The 18,982-nt window shown below is 45.9% G+C and overlaps 1 protein-coding gene across 4 annotated transcripts in view; it reads right to left on the reverse strand.

Annotated features, from left to right (window-relative positions):
- The window catches only part of TPM4 (tropomyosin 4), a 34,817-nt gene that overhangs the window by 4,396 nt on the left and 11,439 nt on the right, over positions 1-18,982 (reverse strand). For 2 of the 4 annotated variants that reach the window (XM_087729404.1, XM_087729395.1), the window contains exons 3-6: positions 10,045-10,178; positions 4,975-5,092; positions 4,069-4,139; positions 2,013-2,088 (exon numbers count right to left, since the gene is read on the reverse strand). In XM_087729404.1, the coding sequence (XP_087585530.1) occupies positions 2,013-2,088; positions 4,069-4,139; positions 4,975-5,092; positions 10,045-10,178 (399 nt within the window). Of the gene's footprint in view, positions 1-2,012; positions 2,089-4,068; positions 4,140-4,974; positions 5,093-10,044; positions 10,179-11,594; positions 11,852-18,982 lie in introns of those variants that run through there. The other 2 variants (XM_087729388.1, XM_087729379.1) reach the window with 2 other exon arrangements.

Consider the following 18,982-nt stretch of genomic DNA (forward strand, 5'->3'; position numbering starts at 1 on the left):
TCTTGAACCACACATATTGGCTCACTAAATGTCAGCAACATTGTTTAAAGATGAAGAAGCAAAACAGAAGAAATAAACCATTACTAAAAACACAACACGTATTTATGATGGTTGCAGTGTCTCGGAAGTCATGTGATCACCTTTTGTGACCTTCTGACAAGCAAAGTCAATGAGGAATTTGGATTCACTGAACAATCGTGGTCCTAACTTAACAACTGCACTGATCCAGTTAACCACTGTGGCAATAAAGGTCGTAAGAGGGGGCAAAATTCACTTAACAACTGCCTTGCTCAACAATGGAAATTTTGGGCTCAGCTGTGGTTGTAGGTTGAGGACTACCTGTATAATGGCAAGATCTGATGGACCTTGATCACCCCGGAGAACATCTACAGGTAGTCCTCAAGTTACAACAGTTCATTTACGGATAGTTCAAAGTTACAACAGCACTGGAAAAAATGACTTATGACCATTTCCTCACTTATTGTCATTGCAGCATGCCCATGGTCATGTGATCCCTTTTGCGAATGTCAGACAAGCAGTATCAATGGGGAAGCCAGATTCACTTAACAACCAGGTTACTAACTTAACAAATGCAGTGATTCACTTAACAACTGTGGCAAGAAAGATCATAAAACGAGGCAAAATTCATTTAACAAATATCTCTCTTAGAAATATAAATTTCAGGCTAAATTTTAGTTGAGGACTTCCTTTACATGATTCCTGAAAGCAAACACTAACGATACAGCATAATCAGTGTCCTATAATACAGTCCTGTTACTTCCTGGGACAAGACTGACATAGCTATAGCAGGTGAGATTTTTTGTTAAAGTGCATTCCCCTGATTTTTGAAATGCTACCTAGCTCTAAGAAGAGTTCCTAATGCATACAATACTCTCTTCTCCAACTGTATCTCCATCAGTCCATGGGGACAAGAGGCAGTGACCTAGTGAGCTTCCATGGCTGACCCTTGATTTCAATCTGGTTCAGCATTCAAACCTCTCCATGCATAGAAACCTGCCAACTCATCCTCCAAATGATGGATTGCTTGGTTTCAAAATAGACTTGTGTGGAATGGTGCTAAGGATGCACGGAGGGCAAGGAAAATACTTATCCCTGCTATTTTCTTACCCTGAAGTGATGAGCTTCAAATCAATCGCCTGTTGATATACACTATATTGCCAAAAGTATTCGCTCACCCATCCACATAATCAGAATCAGTTGTGAGCGAATACTTTTGGCAATATAGTGTATTTTGCAATAGATGAATATCCAATAGATATTATTTAGTATTTTTATATCTATTCATCTACTGGCATATGGAGCTCCCTTCAAAAAAAATTAGACCTCACTAGATCAATTGAGTATGTGCCATCAAGTTGGTGTCAACCTTTAGTGACACCAATTAAACATCAATATCTAAGTGGCTGTCACAAAGAAGTGGGGTCAACCTATTCTCCAAAGCTCCTGAAGGCAGACAAGAAGCAATGGATGGAAACTAATCACGGAGAGAACAACCTAGAATTTTCCTGATGGCTAAAACAATTAATCAGTGGAACGACTTGCCTCCAGAAGTTGTAAGTGCTCCATCACTGGAGGTTTTAAAGAAGAGATTGGACAACCATTTGTCTGAAATGGTGTAGGGTTTCCTGCCTGAGCAGAGGGGTTGGACTAAAAGACCTCCAATGTCCCTTCCAACTCTGTTATTCTATTATATCGACCACGTAGCTGGATTTTCTCCTTGACTATCTATCCCTAACCTAACTTTCATTCTTCAATGGTGAATCCCTCACCATAGTAACTGAGTCCATCCACCTTGCTTCACCTTCTTAATAGGTATCAGCAGAGAAGATAAAACCCCAGGCTACTAAAGAAGAATATAAAAGGAAAGGAAATCATATCAGGGGTTCATTATAAGAGCAGAGGCCTATCCATCCCATCTATTCTTGAACCTTCAAAAAAACAACAACACGGAAACCCAATTCCTGTCTCTTAAAAGATTAGGAACCACCAACCTTCTCTGACTGAGCCTCAAGGGACTTCAGGTTGTTGGTGACATTCTTGAGTTCTTCCTCCAGGTCACTGCATTTCCTACACAAAGCAAAAGAAATCATCCACAGTCATCTCTTGGTCTTCTACTACTTAAAGGAAAACATCATTGCCCTCAGAAGTCTTAAGAACCTCTTTACTGACATATTGTTTCACCTATTTTGTAATTTATATTTATCCAGCATCCTTACATGTAAACCTCTCAAGAAGACAGCCCATAATGAAAACATAAAATATTTTCAAAATATGAGGTGTGGGGAAAATTAAAATCCTTCCCATGTAACAGGAACACCCTCCCCAAGTCCTGAGGGAAAAGATGCTATTTCAGCATGCATTAAAAGATGACCTGCTCTCAGATGTTAGGAATCATCCTAAATATAAGAGCCATGGGGGTACAGTGGTTAGGATGCAATATTGCAGGCTGACTCTTCCCACAGGCAGGAGTTCGATCCTAATGAGGCTCAAGGTTGACTCGGCCTTCCATCCTTCCAAGTTTGCTAAAATGAGGACCCAGATTGTTGGGGGCAATAGGCTGACTCTGTAAACTGCTTAGACAGGTCTGTAAAGCCCTATGAAGCAGTATATAAGTCTAAATGTTATTGCTATTATCTGAACCCAGTCCAATTGGATTTTTTTAGGGATGGAATCAACCCCCGTCATTCTGATGAAATAATTCACACCATTAAACACGAGGACCTCCTGGATTGGGCCTATAAGGTTGTAATGAGCGACATTGTGATAGTGATTTTGCTCTAAAAAGTGGGGGGAACTGTGTTTGGTGTCTTGAGCATTTAGTAATTATTCTGTAAAGTACTCTCTCTGCAGTACTTTTTCACATCTATATAAAACAGCCGGTACATTATTAGGGAATTTGAAGCCACAAGACACTGGGATGTAATCTGCCCATCTGGTGATTGACACATCGCCTGTTGAAAGTTCTTCTCTTGTGATCTTCACAGGGTGGGAATTACGACTGCCCATCTTTACAAAAGTCACTACATCCAGCTCTCATCTTGTGAGTACTCCTTAAGGAAGTCAAGGCTGCATTGTTTCAAGAATCCTGGCCTTGTATGGAGGTGTTCCTTTTCTATAATTATCATATTTTTGGACTATAAGACGCACTGGTATATAAGACGCACCAGGATTTTGAAGAAGTAAGTAAGAAAAACAATTTTTGTCCTCCCTGGGTCCCAGGAACACTCTGTAGACTTCAGGACTGGGGGAAGGCAAAGACACCCCAATTTTTGTGAAAAGTTTGGGTGTTTTTCCCTTCCCCCAGCCCTGCTGAAGCCTGCAGAGTGCTTCTGGGGGCTGGAGGAAGGGGAAAATGCCTCCATTTTTGCAAAAAACAACCTGTTTTTCACCCATTTTTTGCAAAAATTGGTTGTGAGGGCAGGGCTTTGGGAGGCCAAAAATGGCTGTATTTGGTGTATATGAAGCACCAACATTTCCACACTCTTTTAGGGGTGGAAAGGTGCATTTTATAATCTGAAAAATACGGTAATTTGGGAGATTATTATAATTTTTCCCCACTGCTGCATGCCGCCAGAGTTCTTCAGGAATGGATTGGTTAGAAGTGCAGAGAGAAAGAGAGAGATGCGGATAACATACAACTCAAGGTTCCCTGGTATACCGGTAGTTACACATATCCAAGACCATCCTCACATACCATAGGAGGTTAGATGAGGGCAAACAAGCTGAAAAACAACCAAGTAAACCTATAGTTCCTCAGAGAGATGACTCTCAAGTGTCAATCTTCTGAGTAGAGCTCAAACAGGCGTACGGACAGCCAAGAGGCACAATCAGCTTGTGTCCAAGAGCTTTAATTATTAGCTGCAATGCCCCACATGGAATTTCCCTTGAAAAGTGGCCCAGAAATTATAGCAAGTGCAAAGTGCTTAGAGAACACAGGTTGGGAAAGATGATTCTGGATGCCCTCGAGCACTTTTTAGAAGTTACTCTGAAGGTAACTAATGAGTTTCTTGCCTTAATCAGATTTCTGACAAGCAACTATCAACTCACAGTTCAGACACCTCAGCTCGTTCTTCAGCTCTTTCCAGTTCTCCCTCCAGAATGACAAGCTTACGGGCAACCTGGAGAAAGTTTTAAAAAAAAACATCATTAAAAACCAAACAATACAGTTCCAACATAAAGCATCTATTACGGTCAACATCTGCACTCCTCTACATTCCAAAAATAGCGAACTGGCACTTAAATAAAATTGGCACGTCCTTGGAAAATTACGGAGTCCAGCTGAGGTGGTGAAACGCTGATCACCCTGATATTTTCTCAGCGATTCTGTTTGGTTACCGAGTGGCAAATAATGCTTCTGCCAGGGTTATTCTCAAGGCTTTAACTTGAAATGTTAAGTCCTAAATTTGCAACATAGACTGGAGCACATTCCAAAGGGAACACGCAAACCAGGCTCACGAGAAGCACAGGAATTCAATCAAAATAAAATTAAGATTCGGGGCATCATAGAAACTCGCCTTGTTCATTATAACTACCTTTGAAACCGCAACTCGGGCTCTTGGGAAACTACCTAGTCCCCGCCCACTTTGTGGCTTGTCTAGCCAAGTTTTATGTCTTACTCCAGATCTTTCCAGCGGAGCAAGGATTTCCCAGACATGCTGCCAGAGGCAGTTTTAAACTGGAGGAACTGAGCCCAAGGCCTCCTACAGGGGAAAAAAAAACCCAGGAGCTTCACCTTTTGGGCTGTTATTCCACCAAAATAGGCTGGGAGACGGGGTGACAAATGACATTTTGAAGTTTGCAGCCTTTTCCTCATTTCTTTAGGGCAACTGTGCTTGCCAGCTTCCAAATAAGTTCAAACTGCTGGAATGCCCCGCAGCACGACAGGTGCCTAAGAATGTCTCCCTGCCCCAAACTGTTCCCAGGTGTTCCCCTCTCTCGGGAGAGCTGCTTTACCTCCTCATACTTGCGGTCAGCTTCTTCAGCAATGTGCTTGGCTTCCTTCAGCTGCATCTCTTGAATCTCCATTTTCTCCTCATCCTTCATAGCTCTGTTTTCAATGACCTTCATACCTCTGTGGAAGGAGCGGAAAGTAGTGTTTTAAACCCTCTGGGAAAGTTGTCTACAGATGTTATGTGTGTCTTGGTGGGAATCCATATTTGGAGTGTTTATCAAGACCAATGCACGGGCAGCAACTTTCATGTCTGTTCAACAACTGGAAAAATGTGACCGATCTTATGTGTATAATAGAACTTAATCCTGGCTAGTCTGTCCACACTACAAACCTTCTAGGAATGGGTTCCTGAATCTCTGTATCCCTCTATGTTTTATTATTATACGTTGTGGGTATTTTTTTAGACTTTTCTACTTAAATAAGCACTCATGCGCATAATGCTTCTACCATCTACTATTGTACTCATTTGTCTTTATATTTATACAGTACTTTTTATGGCTCTGTATAAATCAACTTAATGTTTACTTTGAATTCTAGGAGTTGAAGTTCACATTTCCCGCTTGAGCAGGTGGTTGGACTAGAAGACCTCCAACGTCCCTTCCAACTCTTGTTATTCTCTTACATATCAGGACAACACAACATCAGGAAAAGTATAGTAGATCAATAAATGGTACAATAATCACTAAGAGCAGCTTAGTTCTTTTCCTTAGCATCCTTTTAAGCGCAAAGCAATTTATAGTAGTAATATTATTTACTGGATTATATTTCATAGTTTTTTTCACTCACCAACTGACAGTAAAGTATTTGCTCAACTAGCTTGGCAATTTGATTGCAAACATTTTGTCACCATTTGAGGAGACATTGTGTGTTTTGAGTAGTGCTCTTCTGTCAGAACACAGGTCTTTAGACAAGCACAACTCAAACATACTGTCGATGTCTCCTTGAATGGTGATGAAATGTTTGCAACCAAATTGCCAAGCTCAGAGCTCAAACCAACAGGCTAACTTCCAACCCGAGCTACTAATATTTAAATACATTTCAAAACATGATTATTACAATTCTAGTGACTGTTAATATATAGTCACCATTGTGATATAATCTCTAGATTTATTTATTTTTATTTTTTCCAAAAACAAAATGAAAAGGGACCAAAACTTTGTTTATCTATCTTCCTGCTAGCAAGTTATCTGTCTGAAAACTGAGCAGAACAGGACTAAATTTGGAGTTGGGAAAAGAAGCTGGCAAATGGAAAGCTGAATCTGAAAACTAGATAAGTCAATATTTTTTCCCAATGCTTCTCAATGAGGAAGGCAAGGGGATAAAGTTTAGGATTGTAAACCCTTCTTATCACATTGCCCAGAAGAGAATGTATACAAACCGCATTGTGTTTCCCAATGCACTCATACAAATTAACAGATACACCACAGAACAGAAAGAAAGGCTTCAAAGAGCCATAGTCAGCATGCTTTCCTTACGTCATTAATTCTTGTAGCTGTATTATTAGAGCACCGTTTTACAACCTCAGCAACTTTAAAATCTTGGAACTTTAACTCCTGCTTGCTGGAGAATTCTGGGAGTTGAAGTCCAGCCATATTAAAGGCGCTGGAGTTGAGAAATAGTTTAGTAGAAGATATCAGTGGCTAATCTCCTGCAATCTATACAGTAGAGGGCCATATCTAGGGACCACCTTTCCCTAAAGACATCTACCTATTCCACCAGGGCAGTTAAGGTGGGCAGGCTCCTAGCCCCTTCCCCTCAATATTGATTTCTGATGGGAGTTAGGAAGTGTGCTTTTCAGTGGAAGTCCTGCCCTATGGAACACCTTTCTCCCTGAAATTCGGGAAACCTCTGCCCTCCTAGACTTTTTTTTAAAGTTTTTTTTATTTTCATACAAATAACCATATATATATATACCATTGCATCATAACCAATACTATTTTGTTCCTCTTACCATCAACCCCCAAAGACTATCATTTGCTCTTCTGCTTTCCATACACATTATATATTATATAGATGGTTATTCAACCTCCTCTCCCTCTCTCCTCTTCCCTACCTCCTTTCTTCCCTCTATCATCCTTCTCTACTTCCCCTTCCTCTCTTCTTCTCCTCTTTCCATTCTTTCTCTCCTCCTCCTCTTCATCTCGCTTGCATGGTGTATTTCAGTGTCTGAGCAGACTCCATTTAATGTTGATAGTATTAGTAATTTCATTTCAATAAACACCTTTCATATTAATAATTTCAACAGATATCTTCCTTTTTTAAAAAAAAAGTATACATACCCTCCTAAACTTTTGTAAAGCTTTGAAGACCTGGCTTTGCCCCCCCAAACGCTGGGAGATGATTGAATAATGGCACAGTAAAAGGTTGACTTGGTGCCAGGTTTTCAAATGTTTTTATCCATTTAGTTTTATAGTTTTAATATGATTTTATATATTGTTTTATCTATTTATTGGGAGCTTCCCAGAGTTGGTTAGAATATGGTCAGCTGCATGAATGTTTTAAATAAACAAACTCCCTAGCCTTGTGAGAACTTCTGAAAAATTCTTAAAACAAGGTACATCACAGGTAGTCCTCAACGTATGACTACAACGGAGCCCCAAATTTATGTCACTAAGCGAGGCAGCTCTTGCGAATTTTGCCCTGTTTCACGAAGCTCCTTGCCGCAGATGTTAAGTGAATCGCTGCAGTTGTTAAGTTAGTAGCACAGTTGTTGAGTGGAACTGGACTCCCCATTGTCAGTAGATCCCAAAAGGGATCAATCACATGACCCCAGGACACTGCGACCATCGTAAATACGAGACAGTTGCCAATCATCTGAATTTTGATCACATGATTATGGGGATCCTGCTATGGTTGTGACTGTGAAAAACAGTCCACAAGGCACTTTTTCGGTGCCGTTGTAACTTCAAACGGTCACTAAATGAACTTAAGTTGAAGACTACCTGTACCACTGAATGTGTGCAAAATGCTTGCGGCCCTCTTCCATCGGCAATCAATATCCGAAAGTACCGAGAGTAACCAACAAAGAAAGCCATGTGAGCTGAACAGCGTAAAAACCTTTGTTCTTGTTCATTCCTCTGGTGTCTTGTCAGGACTTGTCAGGACATTTTAAGATGTTTTAACTGACTCTCTTTAAGACCAAGAATACAGATTTGGTAAACCAGAAGCAAAGCTCACAGTGTAGTAGCTGATTAAGGCAGCTTAGTATACAAATGTCTCTAGCTCTGATTTCCTTTTACAAGGAAGTAATTCTCCGATTGCTTCATTAAGCTGCCTTATTGTTAAAGTCACTTTTATTAGGCCACTTTGGATTCTTTGAACTTCCAAGAACGCAATATCTTATTGACTTAGACCACATAATTTTTTTTGCTATTTAAAGCTAAAGTAGACCAAATTTTCATGGTACATGCTTTTCTCATGGCTGTGAAGGCAGCGGTCAGCCTCAAAATCAATGCTTTTGCAGGCTTTTAGGAAAAGAACATTCTAATGTTTAAATTTTGGGGAGATATTACATGGCTGATAATTAGCAATTTGTCACTGTATTCTAACAGGACAGAGTATTGGGGGACACATGCAAAATTAAACTCATAGATGGCCAATCTGTGGTTTAAGTCTCAGAGAGACAGCAAAACCGTGTCCTATCAAAACCGCGGACGACAAAATCGCGCTCGACGAAAGCGCGCATTTGACGTCATCACAGCGCGACGAAAAAAATTAAAAATTGAAATAAAAATAAAATTAAAGCAGTTAGGTTAAGGGTTAGGTTTGGGGGGGTTAGGGTAAGGTTTTCGCTTTATTTTTACATTTATCGATCACAACGCGATGTTTTCGTCGCGCTGTGATGACGTCAAATGCGCGCTTTCGTCGAACGCGATTTTGTCATCCGCGATTTTGTGGTGGAACCCAGCAAAACAGGCTAACAGAGCCAGGGATGGAAATGACCCGAGGTCTGTATTCATCCATGTAACTTTTTTCTTCCATTCAATCATGTCTGATTCTCAAAGATTGCAAGGAGAAGCCTGTGCACTAATGTTGACAAGGTTCTTCAGAAGGGATTCACCATTGCTTCCGCCATAGGGCAGAGAGAATTAACCGGCCCAAGATCATCCAGCTGGCTTTGAGCCTAAGGCAGGACTAGAATTCACTGTCTCCTGGTTTCTAAGCCTTATGCCTTAACCACTACGCCAAACTGGCTCTCAATCTGACTCCAAATCAAGGGGGAAACGTTGTAAAATGAATAATGACCTTATTCTGAACATGTCAGGGCACATCTAACTTTACACTGTTTGCCACAGTATTCTCTGTCCCTTATTTTTACAGAATATTTGTAGGAAGGCAAAGACATGGGCAATATATACAGGTAGTCCTCAACTTATGACCACGATGGAGCCCAAAACCTATGTTGCTAAGTGAGAAAATTTGGTAGCCAACTTTTGCCCCATTTTACGACTTTTCTCGCCACATTTGTTAAGTGAATCGCCGCAGGTCTTAAATTAGCAACATGGTTGCTAAGTGAATCTGGTTTCCCCCCCGAATGATTTTGCTTGTCAGAAAGTCGCAAAAAAAGGGGATCGCATGATTCCGGGACGCTGCAACCGTTCTAAATGTGAGTTAAGCATCCGAACGTAAATCATGAAAACGTGGGGATGCAGCTATGGTCGTAAGTATGGAAAATGATGCTAAGTCGACTTTTTTCAGTGCCGTTGTAACTTTTTGGTCACTAAATGAACTCTTGTAAGTCAAGGACTACCTGTATATTCCTTTGATTATGTGAACTTTTAAGTTCATGGTCATCTACTGAAATAAGGCAGTGCTGATCCCAATTGGTTATCTAAAGGAGGGTGGCAACTTTAAGCCTGGAGGACAAGCTGGCTGGGGAATTCTGGGAGTTGAAGTCTACCAGGCTTAAAGCTGCCAAGGTTGGAGAGCCCTTAAATCTAAAGGAGTCAGAATGAGGACCAAGATTTTTAGAATCTGGGATTGACAAAGAATTAGCTGTATTCTTGACTGGGAAGAGCTGCCGCCAAAAATCAAGACTAAGCACTTCCTCAGCCAGATCCGCCTTTGGATACCTCTCACTCTCGTCAGCTGCTTTCTCTGCCTCCTCCAGTTTTTGCACAGCTGTGCCCAGGCGCTCCTGGGCGCGATCCAACTCTTCTTCCACCAGCTGGATCCGGCGATTGAGAGCAGCCACCTCTGCTTCGGCCTGGACAAGAGAGAGAAATCCTCAATGACTAAAAGGCTATTGAGAACCTCAGCGAAAGGAACTGAAGTGACATAAAACTGCACGGAAAGGAGACTTTTTTTAAAAAAAAAACAACAAAACCATTTTGGGGGAAAATAATAATAATTGCCAGCCCTCCCCTCCCACCCTGCTCGAAATTCAACTTCTGAAAGAGTCTGACTAGGTGGCTCAGTGGCTAAGACACGGAGCTTGTCGATCAGAAAGGTCAGCGGTTCAAATCCCCCTAGTACAGGTCTCCCGCGTGAGCAGGGGGTTGGACTAGATGACCTCCAAGGTCCCTTCCAACACTGTTACATTAGTCCACTTAAGGCCTCCTGAGAGCAACTTCCAGGCAGACTCCAACACTCAAGAGGGTTAAAAGCCAAGTCCTACCTTGCAGGCACAGAAAGGATCATTAATGGACGTTGAAAGAGGAGAAGGACAGCAGTTTCAGAGAAGGAGAGGAAGATCTTTTTTTTCCCCTTTCCTGGAGTATAAGCTCAGTCTACATAAGGTCCATCGGATCTGGCCCAATAAAGTCCAACTGGAGATCAAGGAACCGGCAAGAGGCTGGGAAGAGCCGCCTCTCCATAAGCCACTATGGAACTGAAAAGTTTTAAGACCAGGATCAGACGAAGGTGAAGGAGGAGGAAAGACAGGTGGGCGGAAAGGGAACCACATAGAGATTTTTTAGCTTGGTGATTTGTGCTTGTTTTCCATTAGCTTCCTACAAGTTTGGAAAGAGGGAAGATGAGAGAGGAAAAGGGACACAGACCACATTGGAGAGCCCCTCCAGGCATGATGTCCAATTCTTTGTCTTCGGAGCCCCCCCCCCCAAATATCCATCTGCACTTATGCGCCCCACCCCATCCGAGATGGCGATGGAAGGCAAACAGGAGGAGGGGGGCAGATCTGGGTGCGCTCGGACCATTCATTGCAAGCCGAGAGCTTCCTTTTTTTCTTTCCTTCTTCCCGGCCAGGCGAAATCTTGAATACATTTTAGCGGGAGCCGGGAAAGCAAAGCCAGGGAGGCCGCCCCGCCTCGCCGGCCGAGATCGGAGGCGCCGAACCCCGGAGGGAGCCTAGGGAAGAGCATCGCGGCCAAAGCGCTCTGGGGCAGACCCGGCGATGCAGGGAGGAAGAGGGGGGAAGAAAGAGACGGCGGTGCCGCCCTGGCAGACGTGGAAGGCAAAGCGGGAGCAGGGTTGGCTCCACCCTCGTCCGCCCGTCCTCCAGCCTTGCCTTATACGGGCAAAAGGCACAGCAGGCGGCGGTCTGGCCGGGCTAGGATGTGGGAAGAGAGGAGGAAGGCAGGCGAGGAAGCGGAGGAGAGGCAGAGCGAGAGGCGAGAGCGGGGCCCCGGCAAAGGAGGCTTTCCCCTCCGCCGTCGATGCTCACTTTATCGCGCAGCTCCCGCTCCTGATCGCGCTGGCGTTGCAAGACTTGGGCGCGGTCCTCGGCGTCGTCGGCTTCTTGCTGTAGCGCCTGGATCTTGCGCTTCACCGCCTCCAGCGATCCTGTAGTGCCTGCCATCCTAGCGGCGGGGCTGGTCGAGTCGGATCCGGTGCCAAAAGAAGGGCTGAGAGAGCTCACACGTGGGGCCGCGGTGGCAGCGGCGGCGGCAAGGATGCGGCTCCGGTGCTGGCGGGAGGAAAGCAGCTGGGGAGGGGTTTTGACGTCAGCACCGCTGGAGGGCGGGGCCGTGACGTGGCCACCGCTGGCCCAGCCCAAACGGGGCCGCTCGGCAGCCCTTTCGGGAGAGCGAGGTGGGGCTTTGAGGGGCGGGAACGGCGGGGCGGCTTCTTGGCATCCTTTGTTGGGGCCTGGTCTCTTCGGCGAGGCTCCTGTCTCCACAACGTCTGCTGAGTGGCAGCAATAAAGGCGGCTCAGGCTGCCCCACCTGGAACGTGCCGGCTGGGGATTTGGGGAATACGAGAGATTGGGGACGGACGGCGCTTTGTCTGCCTCCGCGCCCTCAAGTCTAGCGAGAGTTCCCGCGCTCAGCCGAGCCGGTGCTTCATTCAAGGCCCGACTGCGGAAGAAAACCGAATTCCTGCAACAACCGAGGGCGCGTTCATACATTCTTCCAACTCTCTATGTGTGATGTGGATACCTAAGATCAGGGAACTACCGTGTTTCCCTGAAAATAAGAGAGGGTCTTATTCCCCCCCCCCATATAAGCACTTGTCCTTATTTTTGGGGAGGTCTTATTTTTTTGAGGAGGTCTTATTTTTTTGAGGTTCAGGAGGTAGCCAGTGTGGTCACCTCATGGCTGCTGCTGTGTTGCAATATTTTGGGAGAGGGCTTATTTTTGGGGAGGGCTTATTTTAGCGCTCAAAAGCCCGATTGGGCTTATCCAGGGAGGTCTTATTTTCAGGGACAAGGGGGGGGGTACATGGGGGGTCGAACTAACTCCAAACAAGGTTTCTCCCATCTCAGAAACACGCAGGGTACGATTCCTGGGGAGCAAATGAGGATCAACCCAGTTTGGGAGAATCAAAATCCACCTGGAAAGGCAGCCATTTGCTTGCGTTAGCATAACCTGCTTCAACTGGTTCCTTTGAATACACAGTATACTGAAGCATAAATCAACAAAATAGTCTAGATGTTAATAACATGTTAAATTGCAAAATAAAGGAAGCTTAGTGGGCGCACAAATACGCCTACTAGGGCTTTTATGTCAACTGGTTAAGCATATGTGAACACAGCCCTAATTGGAAGCTGTAGAGCTGGCTCTGGGATCACCTTCCTATAAATTACTTAATCTCACAACACATGGAAAGACTCAACCATAGTTTCAACTGGGAAATTTAGCACTCTAGACCAAGCTAAATCCACAGATGTTCGGAAAACCCAGGAAGTTTGGCATTCAGACAAATTAATTAACCATCACATAAGCTACATTTTCTCACTGTTCAAAATAAACAATACAAAAGTTAAGGAAACCAAAAGACCGGAATACATTCTCTTCCGCAGCCAACACCCGGATAAGCAGGGATTAACACCAAGCAAACATCAAGCAGAAAATAATACATTAATCAAGAAGCTACCAAGTAGCAAACCACACCCTCACCAATATTAGGGCAAGCTACTTCATATAAACAGGTAATGCCACACTCTCTTACATGGATGAGGTTACCTTGTTGGGTAAAGAAACACCTTCAGGCAAATAACCAGAGAGCCCAAAGACGCCACTGTTCAACCCTGAGTAACAAATGTTCTCTTCTAGTGGCATCTTCCTTTTGTCCCTCACTTGGCTCTCTATTCCTGTATGAGGGAGTGTTCACCTTTGAGGTTACTCATAAAGGTTGGTTTGCCATATCCTGATCAAAAAAGCAATTGTGGATTTTTCTCTCCCCCCCCCCCCAAATACAGAGCCTTCAAGGGGGCTTACCTGGCCTGCTCTGTGTGAGCAGAAAAAGTGAAAGGGTGGGATCCTTGTGTAGGAAAGAAAACATGGAAGAGCAGATCTCCTCCCACAGACTCAATGTGGCTAAACAGATTTTTCCGCTTTGGTCTAATACAGAGGTCTCCAACCCTTTGGCTGCAGCCCACTACCAGCATGTGATCCTTTCAGAACCAGGCCACGGAAGTGGCAGATGAGTGTGAATGTGCACACATCCCTGCTTGCTCAAGCAGCAGGTGTCCAGGTATCTGTGCAGCTTGCCCACTGCACACACGGGAACCATCCCCTCCCTCCCTCGCCCCGTCAGTCCACAAAGCTGAAAAGGTTGGGGAACTCTGGTCTAGGGGTTAAGGCACCAGGTTAGAAAGTAGGAAACTGAGTTCTAGTCCTGCCTTAGCCATGAAAGCCAACTGGGTGACTTTGGATCAGCTTTCTTCCTTCCTTCCTTCCTTCCTTCCTTCCTTCCTTCCTTCCTTCCTTCCTTCCTTCCTTCCTTCCTTCCTTTCCTTTCTTTCTCTCTCTCCCTCCCTCCCTCTGTCTGTCTATCTCTCTCTGTGTCTCTCTCTGTGTCTGTCTATGTCTGTGTCTGTCTCTCCCCCCCCCCAACTCACCTCGTGGGGTTGTTATTGTGGAGAAAATACAAGGAGGAAGGTGTGTTGGATACGTTTGACATCTTGAGTTATTTGTAAAACCCACAATGCTGAAAAGGTTGGGGAAACTCTGGTCTAGTGGTTAAGGCACCAGATTAGAAAGTAGGAAACTAGTAGTTCTAGTCCTTCCTTAGCCATGAAAGCCAGCTGGACGATTTTGGGCCAATTTCTTTCTTTCTTTCTTTCTTTCTTTCTTTCTTTCTTTCTTTCTTTCTCCCTCTCCCTCTCCCTCTCTCCCTCCCTCACCCCCCTCTTTCTGTCTCTCTCTCTCTCCAACTCACCTCCCAGGGTTGTTATTGTAGAGAAAATATGAGGAGGAAGGTGTGTTGGATAAGTTTGACAACTTGAGTTATTTGTAAAATTAATAAAGGCAGGATACAAAAAAAAATCTTGTACATATTTCGTGGAAAACTTGGAATGAAGAGGCAGTCTTCAGCTCAGACTGAGTAAGTTTTAGGAGAAGGCAGGAAGGAACTTTCACTTCCCAATTACTGTAACTGGCTGGCTTTTTCTACACATAAATTCCCGCTATCAGAAAAATCTCCCCCTCCCCTTCCTCTTTCCTCCCTATCTTTTCTTCCTTCCAGGTCCTTTCTTTACAATGTGTGCCAAAGGCAGGGATCATTTGGCTCCTACCACTCTTGAAGCAGTTCCAAGAACCTTTAGACTGAGGAGGAAAGTACACATACTTTAAAGCAAGAGTTAAGCTCACAAATCACAGTTTCGGTTTCTGGAGCCAAGGACCAAAGTGGACAAGGCAGCAACACTATTGTAAATGGGTAGAGCTGAGATTTCCAGGCTGGTTTTAAATGGAGAATCTGGAACTTGTTTCCTCTCCATGCCAAAACTTTATAGTAGTTCATACATTAGTTTTTTGTTTTGTTTTGTTTTTATTTTTTTATTTTATTTTATTTTGTCAATTTCATATATACATTCACAATTATATGATCTCATAACTGTTATTAATAATATGTATTTATAACAATTTCCCTACTGTTAACAATATACTTGAAGATTGCTTTTTTAACATCCCATAGATCCATCTTATCTTACAACAGTCCTACTTCTTCTTCCCTCCCTCCCTCTTTCCTTCCCTCGTTTCTTCTCTCCTACTCCCCTTCCTTCCCTCCCTCCTTCCCCTTCCCTCCTTCTCTCCTTCCCTCCTTCCTTCCCTCCTTTCTTTTCTCCTTCTCTCCTTCCTTTCCCCATTCCTTTCCTCCTTCCTTCCTTCTCTCCTACATTCCCTCCTTCCTTCCCTCCTTTCTTCTCTCCTCTCCTTCCTTCCCTCCTTCCTTCCCTCCTTCCTTCCCTCCTTTCTTCTCTCCTTCCTTCCCTCCTTCCTTTTTTTTTTTTTTTCCTAGTTTATTTATAGGCCGCCCTTTTCCCTGAGGGGACTCAGGGCGGCTTACAATCAAAAGAGGAAGGGGAGTGTAGGACAATACAAAAAAAGAAATGTGCACAAAGTAAAGTAAACTATAAAACTCAACATTCACTCAGCATTCGGGAGGGGCAAAATAAGATTATCCCCAGGCCTGACGGGTTAGCCAGTTCTTGAGGGCTGTACGGAAGGCCTGGACGGTGGTGAGGGTACGAATCTCCACGGGGAGATTGTTCCATAGTGTCGGAGCCGCAACAGAGAAGGCTCTCCTCCGAGTAGTCGCCAGTCGGCACTGACTGGCGGATGGAATACGGAGGAGGCCAACTCTATGCGATCTGATGGGACGCAGGGAGGTAATTGGCAGAAGGCGGTCTCTCAAATAGCCAGATCCACTACCATGGAGCGCTTTATAGGTGGTGAGTAAGACCTTGAAGTGCACCCGGAGACCAACAGGTAGCCAGTGCAGCTCACGGAGGATCGGTGTTATGTGGGCGAACCGTGGTGCGCCCACGATCACTCGCGCGGCCGCATTCTGGACTAGCTGAAGTCTTCGGATGCTCTTCAAGGGCAGCCCCATGTAGAGCACATTACAGTATTCCAGCCTAGAGATCACAAGGGCTCGAGTGACTGTTGTGAGGGCCTCCCGATTCAGGTAGGGCCGCAACTGGCGCACCAGGCGAACCTGGGCAAATGCCCCCCTGGTCACAGCTGAGAGATGGTGGTCAAAAGTTAGCTGTGAATCCAGGAGGACCCCCAAGTTGCGGGCCCTTTCTGAGGGGTTTAAATTTTGTCCCCCCAGCCTGAGTGATGGTATGGTGGTCAAATTTTTGGGAGGGAAACACAACAGCCACTCGGTCTTGTCTGGGTTGAGTATCAGCTTGTTCGCTCTCATCCAGTCTTTAACGGCTTCCAGTCCCCGGTTCATCACGTCCACCGCTTCATTGAGTTGGCACGGGGCGGACAGATACAACTGTGTATCGTCCGCATATTGGTGATATTTTATCCCGTGCCTTCGGATGATCTCGCCCAGCGGTTTCATGTAAATGTTAAATAGTAGGGGTGATAGGACCGACCCCTGCGGCACCCCATAAGTTAGGGGCCTCAGGGACGATCTCTGCCCCCCCACTAACACCGACTGCGACCTGTCCGAGAGATAGGAGGAGAACCACTGCAAGACAGTGCCGCCCACCCCTATCTCCCGCAGTCGTCGCAGAAGGATACCATGGTCGATGGTATCGAAAGCCGCTGAGAGGTCAAGGAGAACTAGGATGGAAGCATGGCCTCCATCCCTAGCTCTCCAGAGATCATCAGTCAATGCGACCAAAGCGGTTTCTGTGCTGTAACCGGGTCTGAAGCCAGACTGGAAGGGGTCAAGATAGTTAGCTTCCTCCAAGGTACGCTGAAGCTGGAGAGCCACCACCTTCTCAACAACCTTCCCTACAAAGGGAAGGTTGGAGACTGGACGATAGTTATTAAGAATAGCTGGATCCAGAGACGGCTTCTTCAGGAGGGGTCTCACCACCGCTGTCTTAAGCGCGGTGGGAAAGTACCCCTCCCGAAGAGAAGCGGTAACAACCGCCTGGATCCAGCCTCGTGTCACCTCACTGCTGTTGGCAACCAGCCAGGAGGGACACGGGTCCAGTATGCAGGTGGAGGCACTCACAGCTCGCATAGCCTTGTCCACATCCCCAGAGGCGACTTCCTGAAACTCAACCCAGAGATGGTTTGCCAAGTTTTCTCCTTGTGTCTCGGCTGGATCTACTGGGGTGGAGTCCAGGTCCGCTTGAAACCGGGCAACTTTGTCCGCCAAGAACTGGACATATTCCTCAGCCTTACCCTGTAAGGAGTCCCCCGTCTCCCTCCTATTTAGGAGGGAGCGGGTTATCCTGAACAGGGCGGCTGGGCGGGACTCGGCGGACGCTACCAAGGAGGCAATGTATGTTCTTTTTGTTGTTCTTAGGGTCCGAATATACTCCTTGGTGCATGCTGTCAAAAGTGCCCGTTTCGACTCGGACCTATCGGACCTCCACGAGTGCTCTAGGCGTCTCCTCCGGCGCTTTACCTCCCGGAGCTCCTCAGTAAACCAAGGAGGCCTCCGGGGGCCGCTGACCCGGAGGGGCCGTAGCGGCGCAATCCGGTCGAGAGACTCCGAAGCTGCCGAGTGCCAGGCAGCGACGAGGGTCTCCGCCGAACTGTGGGCGAGGGTATCAGGAATAACCCCAAGCTCCGTCTGGAACCTAACAGGATCCATCAGTCGCTTGGGGCGGAACCAGCTGGTCGGTTCCTCCTCCCTACGGTGGAGGTTTGGCCTCCGGAAGTCTAGCCTCAGTAGGTAGTGGTCTGACCACGACAGGGGTATGATCTCATTACCCCTCAGACCAAGATCGTAACTCCACTGCTCCGAGAGGAATACGAGGTCAAGCGTGTGACCCGCTGAGTGAGTTGGGCCTCGAATTACTTGAGTCAAGCCCATGGCTGTCATGGAAGCCATGAACTCCTGCGCTCCATCAGAGTGTTCACCGAGCGAAGGCAAGTTAAAGTCCCCCAGAACTATAAGTCTAGGGAACTCAACCGCCAGCTCGGCTACTGACTCGAGGAGCGAGGGGAGGGCTGCTGCAACGTAGTTGGGAGGCAGGTAGGTAAGCAGCAGACCCACTTGACCCTTGAGGTCCAGCTTCACTAGCAGGGACTCACACCCGACAAGCTCCGGAGCAGGGATCCTACGAGGTACTAAAGACTCCCGGACTACGATAGCCACACCGCCACCCCTTCCCTGGGCTCTCGGCTGGTGTAGCACCTGAAATCCGGCTGGGCACATCTCGACGAGGGGGACTCCTCCCTCAGGGCCCAGCCATGTTTCAGTAATACATGCCAGGTCTGCGCCCTCATCAGTCATCAAGTCCCGGATGAGGGGGGCCTTATGAACAACAGACCTGGCATTTAGCGACAGCAGCCTGAGACCAGGGTCCTGAACACCCGCGCCATCTGGCCTTGGAGTGGGACTCCTAGGGCCGGAAGGAGGGATCTCTATGACACAGCGAGCCCTCCTTCCCCGATGATGGCCTGCCCTAAAGTCCCCGCCGTATCTGCCTTTCCCTGTCATGACCGCAATGCTCCGACCCTCACCCGTGGTTGTGGTCCCCCCAACCACCCCGATGACCCCCGTATACCCCGGCAGGTCCTCCGAATCAGTCATACCCAAACTCTCACTCAAACAATCCTCACAAAATAATTAAAACACAAAGTTACAACAGTAATAGTAATAAAAGTGAGATCATTCATATCATCCCAAGCAATCCCATGCACTCAACATACCGTATTAAAGTAAAATTTACGATTTAAAAGTTTAAAA

This window comes from Thamnophis sirtalis, unplaced genomic scaffold (genome assembly GCF_051295495.1).
Source record: "Thamnophis sirtalis isolate CommonGarterSnake01/CBP01778 unplaced genomic scaffold, rThaSir2_p1.2 scaffold_1, whole genome shotgun sequence".
Classification (NCBI taxonomy): Eukaryota; Metazoa; Chordata; class Lepidosauria; order Squamata; family Natricidae; genus Thamnophis; species Thamnophis sirtalis.